This window comes from Hemiscyllium ocellatum, chromosome 21 (genome assembly GCF_020745735.1).
Source record: "Hemiscyllium ocellatum isolate sHemOce1 chromosome 21, sHemOce1.pat.X.cur, whole genome shotgun sequence".
NCBI classification, from domain to species: domain Eukaryota; kingdom Metazoa; phylum Chordata; class Chondrichthyes; order Orectolobiformes; family Hemiscylliidae; genus Hemiscyllium; species Hemiscyllium ocellatum.
Window position 1 is genome coordinate 50565363 of NC_083421.1, and position 13851 is coordinate 50579213.

At 39.0% G+C, this 13851-nt stretch overlaps 1 protein-coding gene across 1 annotated transcript in view; it reads right to left on the reverse strand.

Moving 5' to 3' along the window:
* The window catches only part of dab2ipb (DAB2 interacting protein b), a 358016-nt gene that overhangs the window by 218027 nt on the left and 126138 nt on the right, over positions 1–13851 (reverse strand). The window contains exon 3 of the mRNA XM_060841451.1: positions 3625–3743. Coding sequence (XP_060697434.1) covers positions 3625–3743 — 119 coding nt within the window. The remainder of the gene's footprint in view (positions 1–3624; positions 3744–13851) is intronic.

Here is a 13851-nt window from a genome sequence, read left to right on the forward strand (position 1 = left end):
CATCAAAGAAACTTGAAGATGTTTATGAGCACTTTCTGACTGGAGATGGACAAGCCATAGATACAGCATGGTCAAATGCTACACAGTAGCTGTGATGAAGCATCTGCTGGAATTCACTGCTGCATAATATTGTTATAGAATCTACGTGAAAGCATACAAAGATAGTAAAACAACAGGATTCTTATGACATCTAAAACCAAGAGAGGCTTGTTTGTTTCATGCTGCACACTACATATTGTATTCAACATTTTTTTGCCATTAAAATTGACCTACTTTTTGCAGAAGTAGTTTAATTTTTCCTTTTTTTAAAAAAAAAATAAATAATGATCAGGCAAAGTACCATAAAATAGACTTTCCAAAACCTTTGTAAATTAACCTAGCAACTGACTTACTTAAGACAACTGACAGATCATTGTTGAGTAAATGGTCTTTCCTTCTGATGGAGGCACTCTATTAAAGCAGCATCCATGACAGCAGATGAAAGAAGGGACAGCAGTGAGAGTTATATAGTATTAGTCATTTAGTTTGAACACATATGGGTCTTTAAATTCAAAAAAATGATACAAGTGTATTTCAATTGTAAAAATATTTTGCAGAGAAGAATGATTGATTGTAGTTAAAGCCTATATAACTTTTTTGTTGACTTTATATCATTGCATTCCACATGCTCCACACTTGAAAATATATCAGTACCATTTATCCTTAGCAATTGTCCAGATACACTAAATGACTGAGCTTACCATGTACTGTCAACAGCCTTATTAATAGTTTGGGTAGCCAGGTCTGTGGCAATGAACTCCCATTGCTTTTTGTCAAAAGATGTGAACTATTTTGTCTGCCAGAAACAAGTGGATTGAGGAAGCAGCCATTTGTGCAGAGGTGAGTGAAGGGCCCATAAGCAGTCTTGAAAAATCAATTTAACAGGATTTGCTTTACAAACTATGCATTTAATCAGAATATTTAACATTGAACTAAACAATAAAAGAATCAGGATCCTAAAAAGATGGCATATGTGTATTCAGTGTGATGATGAAAGAAACTTGCAATTAAAGAATTTAGATATTGAAGATCTTCACCATCAGAATTAAATTAGATGTAGTATTTTGAGGAACACACCATTCTTCAATAACTCCTGTTGACAAAGAAAATGTGTAGTGAAACCTTATAGGCCAGAAGGTCTCAAGTTTAAACACTGATTCAAGGTGAATAGCTCAATCTCAGCTGAGGTAGCAATACTGTACCAGTCTCTCTGATGAGACCTGCTGGAAAGCACATGTGAGGACATAGGGTTAAGACTGACCAGGCTCAGCTTTCCTGCCCTTGATAAATTGCTATTATTTCACTGGTTGGACAAAAGTAAACCAATATTTTTAAAACAGCCTATTCAAGATATTCTGACACACTTCCAGGGCAGGTAGGACTTGAACCTGGACTTTCTGGCCCTGTGGTAGGGCATTACCAATGCACCACAAAAACCCAAAACAATAGTTACTCAGGTGGCGGCATGACGGTCAGTAAATACAGGTCCCATACTTCCACACAAGTGTAGCAGGAGGAAAGAAAACCGATGCTGAAAAAAATGTATAATGTATTAAAAGCGCTGATCAAAAGCAACTGATCGAAAACACCCTCTATTTTTCTTCTTAGATCCCTCAAGGTCAAATATGTAGAAAAACTTACAGAAGTTCCCATGTGAATAGCCATTAATCTACTAAAACTTGAATTTCAACAAAAGAAGCATTTTATTGTATGGTGATGGCTTTTTGGGGATGGGGATTGGGAGAGGATAACTGAAAGAAATAAGTGCAATAACTGTTGATGAACATGCTTAAAATACTAAACTAGGAATGTCACACATAACCAAGATATCAAAAGGAATTATTTTTCCCATTAAATTTGATTGCTAGATTTTCTTTTTTGGAATTCCAATATTTTGCTGGATGCAAATAGGTATCACGTTGTTAAATGATTACAATTAAATTGAGACACTCAAATTTAAATAAGTTTGCAAGTCTGACATATAACAAATGACAAATATTAAGAGTAAGTATTATTGCTGTAGCACTGATGCCATAGTGCACATTTTATTGGGCTATTAAAATGCAGTTTAAGTTTATGTAAAAGGCAAGGGGCCAAAATTTGTTTCATGGTAAACAATAATTACAACTAAATTAATAGGAAACATCTGTCACCAAATTTAGAATGGATTTAAAGTGTCTTTCAAAAGGCCAGTGCAGCAATTGTTTCCCCTTTTGTCATTTTAACAGACAGAGCATGTGCAGAGTGGATGGGGTATAATTAGATTCAATTTCACTTATACATGATTTACATGAGTTTGTACTGCACTCATTATCAATTTTCTGCTGAAGAACTGATGCAAACATTGCTTCCATGACAAATCCTCATGCAATATCCAAAGAATATACATGGAAAAGGGACATAATTAGGTATCCAATGGCTACTGAGACCACAGCATTCTTTGTACATAGCTATACAATACTTATTCCAACCAGAAAAATACATGTCAAATTTAAATATTTCAGTTATCCCATTCCATCTTAATACTGTATGTGGTTGGCTTATTTATAATTTAACTTCTACTTTGTCCCCGAGTTAATGAGAAATAGATTGAATTTTTCTTAGTATATATGGTCTATGCTGTTTGAATAAAACAGATGGCTAATTATTATTACTTTTGAAAGGGGTTTGCAAAATTGACAGATTGGTTTGGCGGCCCATAATGTGTGGTCCGAGCTGAATGAAGCGACAGAGTAGACCAATTACTGTGACCACATCACAGACTGTCGAGATAACTGAATAATAAATACCCCACCAATATGGACAGTATCTCACTATTCGTTATGATGGCGTTAGAGAAAGAGCAGTAAGTACCTCATCGCTATAAATCTATTAATATAGTTGGCTGAAGACACTGTCGGATTCAGGACCATACCCCACCCCCCCACCTCCGCTTAAATAAAACACAATTTCACGGACAGGTGACAGACTGAGCAACTCTTCCTCGCCTATGCATAGGTACCTGGATTTGCAGGGGGGAATGTCGACTGATATTTCAGACATCCTTCAATCACCGTAACCATCTCACAAGAACTCGCGGCCGAGGTACAGACAGAACAGATTAGCGCTGCATTTCACACAACCCATCCCTAACTGCAACAGTCAAAAAATAAAGCATATGTGTATGTGCTGAAAAAGAACAATAGCCCGGCAAGCAGTTTTTTTTTCGCATTCTTCTGAAAAATAGCAGACAGCGCAGCTGTAAAAAAAATAAACTACTTGTTTAAATAATTAATTTCTTCCAAAATCTAGGAAAGCGACACATCACAATGGAATAGTACAAATCGCCACCATAAAAGCACGTCTCGTTTCACAGGAAGCAAATGTGGGAACAATTACGCTGGGAAAAGATCTTTCGAATTCCGCTGGATTAATATTTCGGCTAAATCCACGGCAGCTGTTTAAAATCATTACACCATCGCTGAGGAAGCCAGTAATTGGGCAACACGTCCGCTACAAAGAAGACATTTGTTAATGCAAAGATATTTGTACTGTGACGGCAGTAAAAGATACGGAGGAAGGAAAGACATCGGAGACGCTCTTTACCTTTCATTCTCCACGCTCCTAAATCCAGGTAAGATGTGCCGGAAACTGCTGTTCCTGTCGAGCTTGGGCTGGCTCTTTGTCCTTTTGATGGAACCTTTCAGCCGACGGCTCAGGAACCCCTGTTGGCAAATGACAAGAGGAGAGACTGTTGAGGCACTTCCGTCCGAGTGAAAGTCTGCGACTGGCCGGCACAGCCTTTGCTGCGAGCAGCGCGCATCGTCAGCGCCGGAGCACATCCCACAGCTGGGAACAGTGGGAAGCGGCAGCATTCACTGCACACTCCTTCCCCTCTGCTTTTGGTTGCCTTAGCGACCACTAACTCTCAGAATAACTGTCTCCGCCTTGTGTGTGAGACAGAAAAAAAGCGAAGGATTCTCAGCACCTGAGAAACTTTTCTGCATTAAAAAAAAACTACAATACTAACATTTACCCACTGTTCAGGTTGTTACATTCCTGCGTGAGTTAGGACAATATCTTACTTTTTCGTAGCATGTAAGAAAACTATTCACACGTAGCAGTTCAATGTTCCATATGCTTCTCTCAGCATTGCAAAGCGAGAATAAATTGCATTTTATTGGGCTGACAACAAATTATTCTTAACTCCCCTCCAAATATGTGGTGAGAGTGACCTTAAACTAAGTGCCATCACATTGGGACATAATTTTAAAATGGGTTCAGTATTACCATGCAAACCATAAAATTTTTTTGTTTCTAAAACTGAAGGTTAAGTAGTATTCCTGGGTACGATCAGTATTTCTGCTGAAGTACAAGAATTTTTAAGCATCGGTAAACTATAGATAAAATGCTAAATTGTCCATGAAATTAAGAGCACAATAGCGATATAAACCAGATATACAAATGTTGAAACACAACACGCGTAGGCTTATTAATTTAAATGTTACAGAAAAATTGGAAATAAAATCAAAGTTTAGTTGCAATATTTGGCCAAAATGAGTTGCTTCCTCATTTCATTAACCTGGAAAATGATATCCAGTTACGCAAGGGAATAAACTGTTTAAAAGCTTACTGTCCAGACGCTACAATGATAGTCTTTTAAAAAGGTGCATGTTTAATAATGAAAACATAATTATAGGTCTTTGGATTAATAACATTTTTCTAGTTTACATAGGATGTGATAGCATTTTCAATGAGACTGTCTAGTCACCACTATACTGTGTTTAAGTAGTAAGCTTTAGCTTTTAGAAAAATTTAACAATGGATGTAAGTTTGCTTGCTGAGGTGGAAGGTTGATTTTTGGATGTTTCGTCACCATACTGGGTAACATCATCAATGAGCCTCTGATGAAGTGCTGGTGTTATGATTCGCTTTCTATTTGCGTTTAGGTTCCCCTGGGTGGTTGATGCCATTTTCTGTTCTTTTTCTCAGAGGGTCGTAAATGGGGTCCAAGTTGATGTGTTTGTTGATAGTGTTCCAGCTGGAATGCCATGCTTCTAGGACTTCCTATGCGTGTCTCTGTTTGGCTTGTCCGAGGATAGATGTGTTGTCCCAGTCAAAGTGGTGTCCTTCCTCATCTGACTGTAAGGATACTAGTGAGAGTGGGTCATGTCTTTTTGTGGCTAGTTGATGTTCATGTATCCTGGTGATTAGTTTTCTGCCTGTTTGTCCAATTCAGTGTTTGTTACAGTTCTTGCAAGGTATTTTGTAATGACATTCATTTTGTTTGTTATCTGTATAGGGTCTTTTAAGTTCATTAGCTGCTGTTTTAGTGTGTTGGTGAGTTTGTGGGCTACCATGATGCCAAGGGGTCTGAATACTCTGGCAGTCATTTCTGAGATGCCATTGATGTCGGGGAGAGCGGCTAGGGTTTCTGGACGTGTTTTGTCTGCTTGTTTGGGTTTGTTGCTAAGAAATTGGCAGACTGTGTTCATTGGGTGCCCATTCTTTTTGAATACATGGCATAAGTGATTTCCCTTTGCTTTGCGTAGTTCCTCTGTGCTGCAGTGTGTGACAGCTTGTTGAAATGATGGTCTGATGCAGCTTCATTTGTGGATGTTGGGATGATTGCTTCTGTAGTTCAATATTTGGTTCCATATGTGTAGTTTTGTTGTAGATGCTGATTTGAAGTTCCCCATTGGCTGTTAACTCTACTCTCAGAATGGCAGGGTTTTTTTTGTTGTTTCCTCCTCTTTAGTGAATTTTATGCCAATAAAGATATTATTGATGGTCTTGAAGGTTTCCTCTATTTTGTTTCATTTAATGACAACAAAGGTGTCATCCACATAGCAGACCCAAAGTTTGGTTTGAATGATTGGCAAAGCTGTTGTTCGAGTCTCTGCATTATTGCCTGGGAGTATGGGAATAGCAGTTTTGCAGAAGAGTGGGTGAGAGACATAGTCAAGGTAGCTGTGGGTGTCAGTGGGTTTGAAATGGAGATCAGTGGTGTGTCAGTTTCCAGAGATGGAGTCCAGTCAATCACCACATTCAATGCATCATCCTCCAACATTTCCGTCACCTACAATCAGATCCCACCACCAAAACCATATTTCCTTGCCCCTGTCCACTTTCCACAGGAACTGCTAACACCGCAAATCCCTCGTCATCTCTACACTCAACATCAACTTCTCCACTACACCCAGTACCTTTCCCTGCAACTGCAAGAGGTGTAACACCTTTCCCCATATCTCCCTTCTCACCTCTGTCTAAGGCCCTAAACAATCCTTCCAGATTTGACAACGATTCACCTGCATGTTATCAAACCTCATCTGTTGCTCCCTGTGTGGTCTCCTGTATATCGGGGAGACCAAACACAGATTCAGGGACTGGTTCACAGAGCATCTGTGCTCTGCATGCATTAACCAACCTGACCTACCGGCAGCTATCCACTTTGGCCATCCTTGGCCTCCTCCACTGTCAAAGTGAGGCCAAACACAAACTGGAGGAACAACAGCAGCCGGGAAGCTTACAGCCCAATTGCCTCAACATCAATTACACCAGCTTCAAAGTCTCTCCATCCCCAGCCTTATCCCATGTTTAGCCCTACCCCTTCTCCTCCCCTCCCTGACCTGCTCTAAACTGTCCACCTTCCTATTCACTTCTCCACTCCATCCTTCCCACTGACCAATCACAATAACCCCCTACCTGCATCCACCTGTCACCATTCCCCCAAACCCTCCCCAGCCCTACCACCACACATCCCCTCGTTCTATGTATGTCTGGGCTCCCTCCTCCTGTCTAGTCCTAATGAAGGAGTTTGGTCTGAAGTGTTGACTTTCCTGCTCCTCAGATGCTGTCTGACCTGCCTGGTCCTCCCAGCTTTGCAATTAACAACTCTGACTTCCAGCATCTGCAGTCCTTACTGTCTCCTGGTTAGATTCTCTCTTGCTGGAGATGGTCATTGTCTGACACTTGTATAGTATGAATGTTATGTACACATATCAGCCCAAGTTTGACTATCACTCAGGTTATGTTGCACATAGATTCAGTCTGCTTTTGATCTGAACCACTATGACTGTTACTGAACAATCATCAGTCAGCATCCCCATTTCTGAACTAATGATGGTGAGAAGATAATTGATTCATGCAATTGAAGATGCTTGGGCCTAAAACATTAACACAAGGAACACCTGCAGTGACATCTTGGAGCTGAGATGATTGGTTTCCTGCACAAACATCCTTTTTCATGTTAGGTACGACTCCAATCAATTGAGAGTTTTCCCTGATTACCACTGACTTCAAATTTGATGGGGGGTCCTTATTTCCATATTCTGTCAAATGTTGACTTGATGTCAAACACAGTCACTCAACTCCTGTTGAATTCAGCTCCTTTGTTCATGTTTGCAAAAGGATTTTAATAACATTAGGGCCCTGAAGAATACAAATTGAGCATCAGTAAGCAGATTATTACCGTATTAAATGCTGCTTGATAGCACTGTTACACCTTCCATCACTTTGCTGATGTTGAGTGCGTGATTTGGTTGGATTGGATTTGTCCAGTTCTTTATTGGCAGGAAAGACATGGACAATTTTCCATTGTTGAATAAATACCTGTGTTTTGGCCATACTAAGCAGCTTGGCTAAGGGTGTGCTAACTCTAAAGTACAAGTCTTCAATATTGAGATTGCTGAGATTTGGTGTACTTAGCATCTCAGTTCTTTCTTTATCACAAGGAGAAAACCAAATTGCTTTAAAACTCTAATATGAGATGCTGAGGCCTAAGGAAAAGGTCTGGTATATCACATTGCACATTAATATAGCCTCTTACTTTCTCTATTGCGTACTATACATTTCACTACTGGCAGCAGAACAGGTGAAGTATTGAGTAGATAATAGATATTTCATTGTGTTCAGTTGCACTAGCTTAAATTGATAATGAACTGCTATGAAATTACTTATTGAAAAAAAAGTGGCTGTGAATTCAATTCTCAAACTTAGTACTGGCTGTTGACTTATTGAATGATCCCCAAAACAGTCATACTCTTTTTGTCTTCATTATACTATTAAAAGATAGATGTTAGCAACTCACAACGAATCATTTAATAATAATAATTTATCAAAAGGTGTGTGTAGAGTGAACTGATTTCAGAATGAACTTGTGAATAATCAATGCGTTCTGCAATCTGGAGTCAAGGAGGGTTCATTACTTACTTCATGACAAAGGAAAGTGAGATATCAACATGGCTGGAAGGAATTTGGAAGATGATAGAGATGAACCAATTACCATGGTTTATCTCAAAACAATAAAGAATTGGAACGAAGTCCTACTTCCGGAGTAAAAGCAGCCATAAACAAAAATAAAAAGGACCTCAAGGGTAGTAATTTCCAGATTAGAGTTGAGCAATGTGATAATAACTTTGGGAGAAACAGACCAACAAGTCAGTGTATGAAAGAAAAACGAGTGTGGGTAGCAAGGTTTTCAGTTTATGTGACAATAGTCTTGTGCCACTGAGACGAGTTGCATCTGAACTTGACTGAGACCAATGTCCTAGTGGAAAGCATAAATGTGACTGAAAAGAAAGGGCTACTCTTACAACATCAGCTACTGCACTTCTCAAGTGCTTAACTGGCTATAAAGCAATTGAGATGTTTTGAGGTCAGGAAAGGTGTACTACTTAAATGCAAGTCTTTTAAACTTGCTTCAACTAACAAAATTTGGGGAGAGGGACGGATGAGAGGATTTGAGTGAATACAATAGCAATTTAAAAATAAGTCAAATGGATGAGAACAAAAGTCAGGGTGCAAAAACAAATGCAGATAGTGGTCGAAGAGTGTAGTGCTGAGAAAGCACAGACAGGGTCAGGCAGCATCTGAGGAGCAGAAGAGTCGACACTTTAGGCATAAGCTCTTCATCAGGAACGAGGCTTCAGCCTCATTCCTAATGAAGGGTTTATGCCAGAAATGTCGACTCTCCTGCTCCTTGGATACTGCCTGCCCAGCTGTGCTTTTCCAGCACCACACACTCTTGACTCTGATCTCCAGTATCTGCAGTCCTCACTTTCTCCAAATACAGATAGGGGCAAGGGGTAGAAAAAGGAATGAGGTTAGAATTTAGGAGAACTAAGAAATTGAGACAATAATGAGTAGCCTATTTTCCTTTCATTGACAATCCTGTTGGGAATTGGATTCCACGTTGACTGCATAGTCCAGCCCTGGAGCTGAAGGCTCTATCATAGGTGGCACAGGTGGTGTTAGAGGCTGGTGAATGAAACACTCTGGATCTTGCATGTTCTTTCTGCTGCTTACGCTAGGCTTCCACATGTTCCACTTGGTGACATTCAAAATGTTTGCTGCCTTTGCAGTTGCTTCTTCTCCAGTTTGCGTTCCAGGGCAAGCAACTCATTTGTTTAGGGAGGCTTTCAGGGTGTCCTTGTCCATTGCGGAACTCAGAGTATAGCATTTGGTTAGGAAATCTTGTGTGGGCGATGTGTCTCACCCATCGCAGCTGGTTGGGTATGACCAGTGTCTCGCTACCAGGGACATTGACCTGAGAGGAGGTGTTCACATTGGTACGTCTAACCTGCCAGTGGATTTGCAGGATTTTGTGTATACAGTGCAAGGTAATAAAATAATAATAAGCAATATATTAAAAGAACATCAATGTACATGCATGCAAAGCACAAACAATAAAGGATACAATGGTAAAACTTAATAGTTTAGCAAAGGGGCTTTTTAAAAGACAATTAAACAGAATCATTAATACAAAAGGATTTAAAAGATATAGTAAGTTGTCAGCACATAAGTAACATAGAGAATTAAGATGGGGTTGGAGCCATTGTGAGAAGCTAAAATTAGATGTGATCATCTCAGGAGGTGAATGCTGAATAGTTACTGGGCATCAATTTTCCATAAGACAAAACCAAAGAAGAAATTACAATAGGAGAAATCGTCAAGAGCATTACTATAACAGTTAAGAAACGAGGCACTAAACAAATTTGAGGACATTACAAGCAGATACTTTCAAGCGGGAGACAGCCAGGGCATAAGTAGCTACAAATTAGACTTTTATGGAAAAACTATTTGTGTTCATGGCAAATGTAATTCCCATCTTCAAAAAGTGAAGTAGGATGACATAAAGGATAGATACTAGAATCTTTGCTAAGGTATCAGATTTTAAAAAACCTAAAGATATGTTTATACGTAAAAGGTGTGTGTGTGTGTGTGTGTTATAGATATAAGGTATGGATTTGCAAACAAAAGGTCATAGAGAAGCAACCTTTCTTCAAATAATTCAGTAAGCGCAATCCAGTGGATGTATTATTCATGGTCTTTCAGAAGGCCTTTGATATGCCATATAAGAGTTACCTAGCAAATGTCAAAGCATGTGAAGGCAGCAGAATGGATTGGAAGATGGCTACAAACCAGAGACCAGAGTTTAGGAATTAAGGAAGGGTTTCCTACACTGCCATAAAAATGGGAAGTAATGCTACACAGGGATCTATGTTAAGACCATTATTGTTCAGTTTTAGGTAAATTATTCAGAATTAGAAATTGGAAATTTGGAGATGTTAGCAACTTTGGGGTACAGGACCAGATCAGACCCCCTCAAAATATATTAAGGTAGCCTAACCCCTATCTTTGTCTTATTTTAAAAGGTAAATGTAAGGTGCTGTGTTGCAGATGCAATACAATTAGTCAAATTACCAGATGTGAAGCAAAGCACACTTCATTTATGCACTCTGGTTAGAATACTACAAAAGAAAATAAACCAAGAATTGGCCTAACCGTCACTCTATTAGAAAACTTAAAAAAATACAGTAACTATTTTTAATTAACTGTTCCAATATTGTAACATCTCATAAATACAACCTTGGCAAAAGGCAAATTCAGAAAAAACAGATTATCTCACATGTAATTCCACAGCAGGAAGATAACCCCAGCTTTTAGCTGTAAACGAGAAAAGGAAAAATAACATCCACTTTTTCAAAAGCTCAGCAGCAACTGCGACTGAAAAACTTAAGAAACTAAAAATCCTGGTTCTGGAGTGCTTGACGACACTCATTTAGACTGCGTCTATTGTTCCAACTTTAAAACAAAATCTGTAAGACCTCACAAACTATTTACTCCAGTGGTTCTGTGGAGACTACTCATCATCTCTGCCTTTTTAAAAAAGAAATCAAGATAATCTCTTAAAGCAATATTATTGCCACAGTAATCATGTGGAGCATGATACAAAAATGCAACAAGTCATTTGTAGGTAGGCAGGTAAATGGACCTCAAAATGGAAAGTGCTAGATGATTCCTTTGGTAGGAAGAATAAAGAGATCACTTATTCCTTGTAAGGCAAGAAACTAAATGAGTTAGGGGGCCAAAAAGAACTGAGAATACAAGTCTGTAAATTGCTAAAAGTAGTAACTTCAGTTGAGAAGGCTATTAATTAATGCAAGAAAAATAGTGGGGTTTATTTCTAGATGAATAGAATGTAAAGGCAGAGAGGTCATTTTATTTTCAATTTTAAAAAGGGTTTAAATTATGAAGCATTTGAAGGGATAAATATACAGAAATTATTTTCACCTGTGGATAAGTTCAGATCAAAGGAGGTTAATGCAATAGCCACTATCTAATCGAATTAAAAATAGGACTTTACTACTCCGTCACCACTTCTCCCTATGGATGTAGGTTTGCTCAATGAGCTGAAAGGTTCATTTCCACACGTTTTGTCACCCTACTAGGTAACATCTTCAGTGGGCTTCTGGCCTAAGCACTGTTGATAATTCCTGCTTCCTACACCAACACATGAACATCAACTTGCCACAAAACAACATGACCCTCTCTCACTAGTGTCCTTACATACAGATGAGGAAGGTCACCGCTTCGACTGGGACAACACATCCATTCTAAGAAAACCCAACCTGAGTCATGCACGAAAATTCCTAGAAGCATAGCATTCCAACTGGAACTCTATCAACAAACACTTCGAGTTAGACACCATCTACCACCCCCTGAGAAAAAGAAAAGGAAATGCCATCACCACAGAAAATGATGTCGTCACAGGAAATGACACCACCAACCCAAACATATAAATAGAAAGCAGGAATTATCAACAGTGCTTCACCTGGAGGTCCACTGAAGATGTTACCTAGTAGGGTGATGAAACGTCTGGAAATGAACCTTCCAGCTCAGCGACCAAACCCACATCCAGAACCTCAACCTGAGCCATAAATCATCTCGAAACCCACTTCTCCCTATGTAGAAATGTCACTGGATTAGCAATCCAGAGCTCCAGAATCATTGAATTCAATAACAACAAATAGAATTAAAAACCAATTTCATGGTTATCTGCAAGCACTGTTGTAAATATGCATTCACTAATGTACTTTGGGGAATGTAATCCCTAAAGATGTAATCTACTGCCTTTATCTATATATCACTTCAGGTTACACATTAATGTGGTTGAGTCGTAACTACATTCGGTGCTAGCCAGCCAACCTGCTGAAAGCACTTAAAGATGGGCATCAAATGGTCATCACACCAGTGTTGCCCAGATTCAATGGATTCATAAAAGCTTCGAGTGTTTGAAGCAATTATAGCATTTATGAATTTTAAGGAAAGTACTGATGCACATGAGGTAATAAAGCAAGGAGGTACAAGTAATTACAGATTGTGAAGAGCCTTGAGTAGAGTATAACAGTGGTCCTGTGCTGTAAATACTAAATAATTCCATGCAATACTTTGAATTCATTACAGAAATGAATTTATATGGATCTTTGAAAGAAAGTAACAATCAACCTTTTGTAGTCATTTAGCAGTCACTGATAGACAATTTGATGTACGCCAACTAAAATACTTATATTTTCAAAATTGTACTTTAGGAAGGTCAGGATACCTTCAACTTTATTCATTTTTTTTTCTGTAAAATTAGCACAAGCACAAAAATATAGTGCAGAAAAAGCATTCAATTTCATCATATCAGTTCCAGCTTTAACAATCTCAGCTTCTTAATTTCTTCCAACTAATTAAATTCTCCCATTCCTTGGTATCTTTACAATAAATCTCCTCTGCATTGGTCTCACAGGCTTTAATATCCTCTTTTCAAGACGGTTTCCCAGAATTGCTCACAATACTCCAGTTCAGGCCTAACCAATTATTGATAAAGGTTCACTACTATTTTCCTGTGGGTTTTTTCATTTGATCACGTTTCAAGCAACACTCATATCACAGCATTCTTTGCACTACTGCACCTAGTAAAAATGATGAACCTCTGGATTCAACCACTAAGGAGCTGTTGGCAGTACAGGAGTGCCAGATATCTCTCACAGATTGGATCGAAAGACAGGAATCTGCAAATTTCTTTCTGATGTTGTGGCTTCTGTATCTAAGCATACGACTACCTCCAAAGACCAAGTGGTAGGCATCATGTAAAACAAGGTCTAGCAGGACAGTTAATATTTGGATATATGTTAGGACCCTCATTCCATTGCTTGAGCCATGATGCATTCATTTACTGGCTAAACAATAAAAGAGACCAAAGGCTTTTGACTTCCCTCTTACACACCAAAAAGGAGGAGGTGCTGAGACAGGCACCCAGAATTGTCATCTGTCATATTCCAACTGTGACCTGTTCATCACCTCCATCTACCAGGGACCCAAATACTTCCAACAGGTCAGGCTTAGGAGGTTGCATCTGCATGTGTTCAGGAGAAACTCACAGTCCAGAGTTCACTAGTTTCAGATTGTCCACACTCACCTGCTAAAGTTATCTGAGGCAAGCCAGCAAAGCAGTCAGCAGGCTTTCTCTAGCTAGGCAGCAAGTGTAGCACCAATGCATAGGAG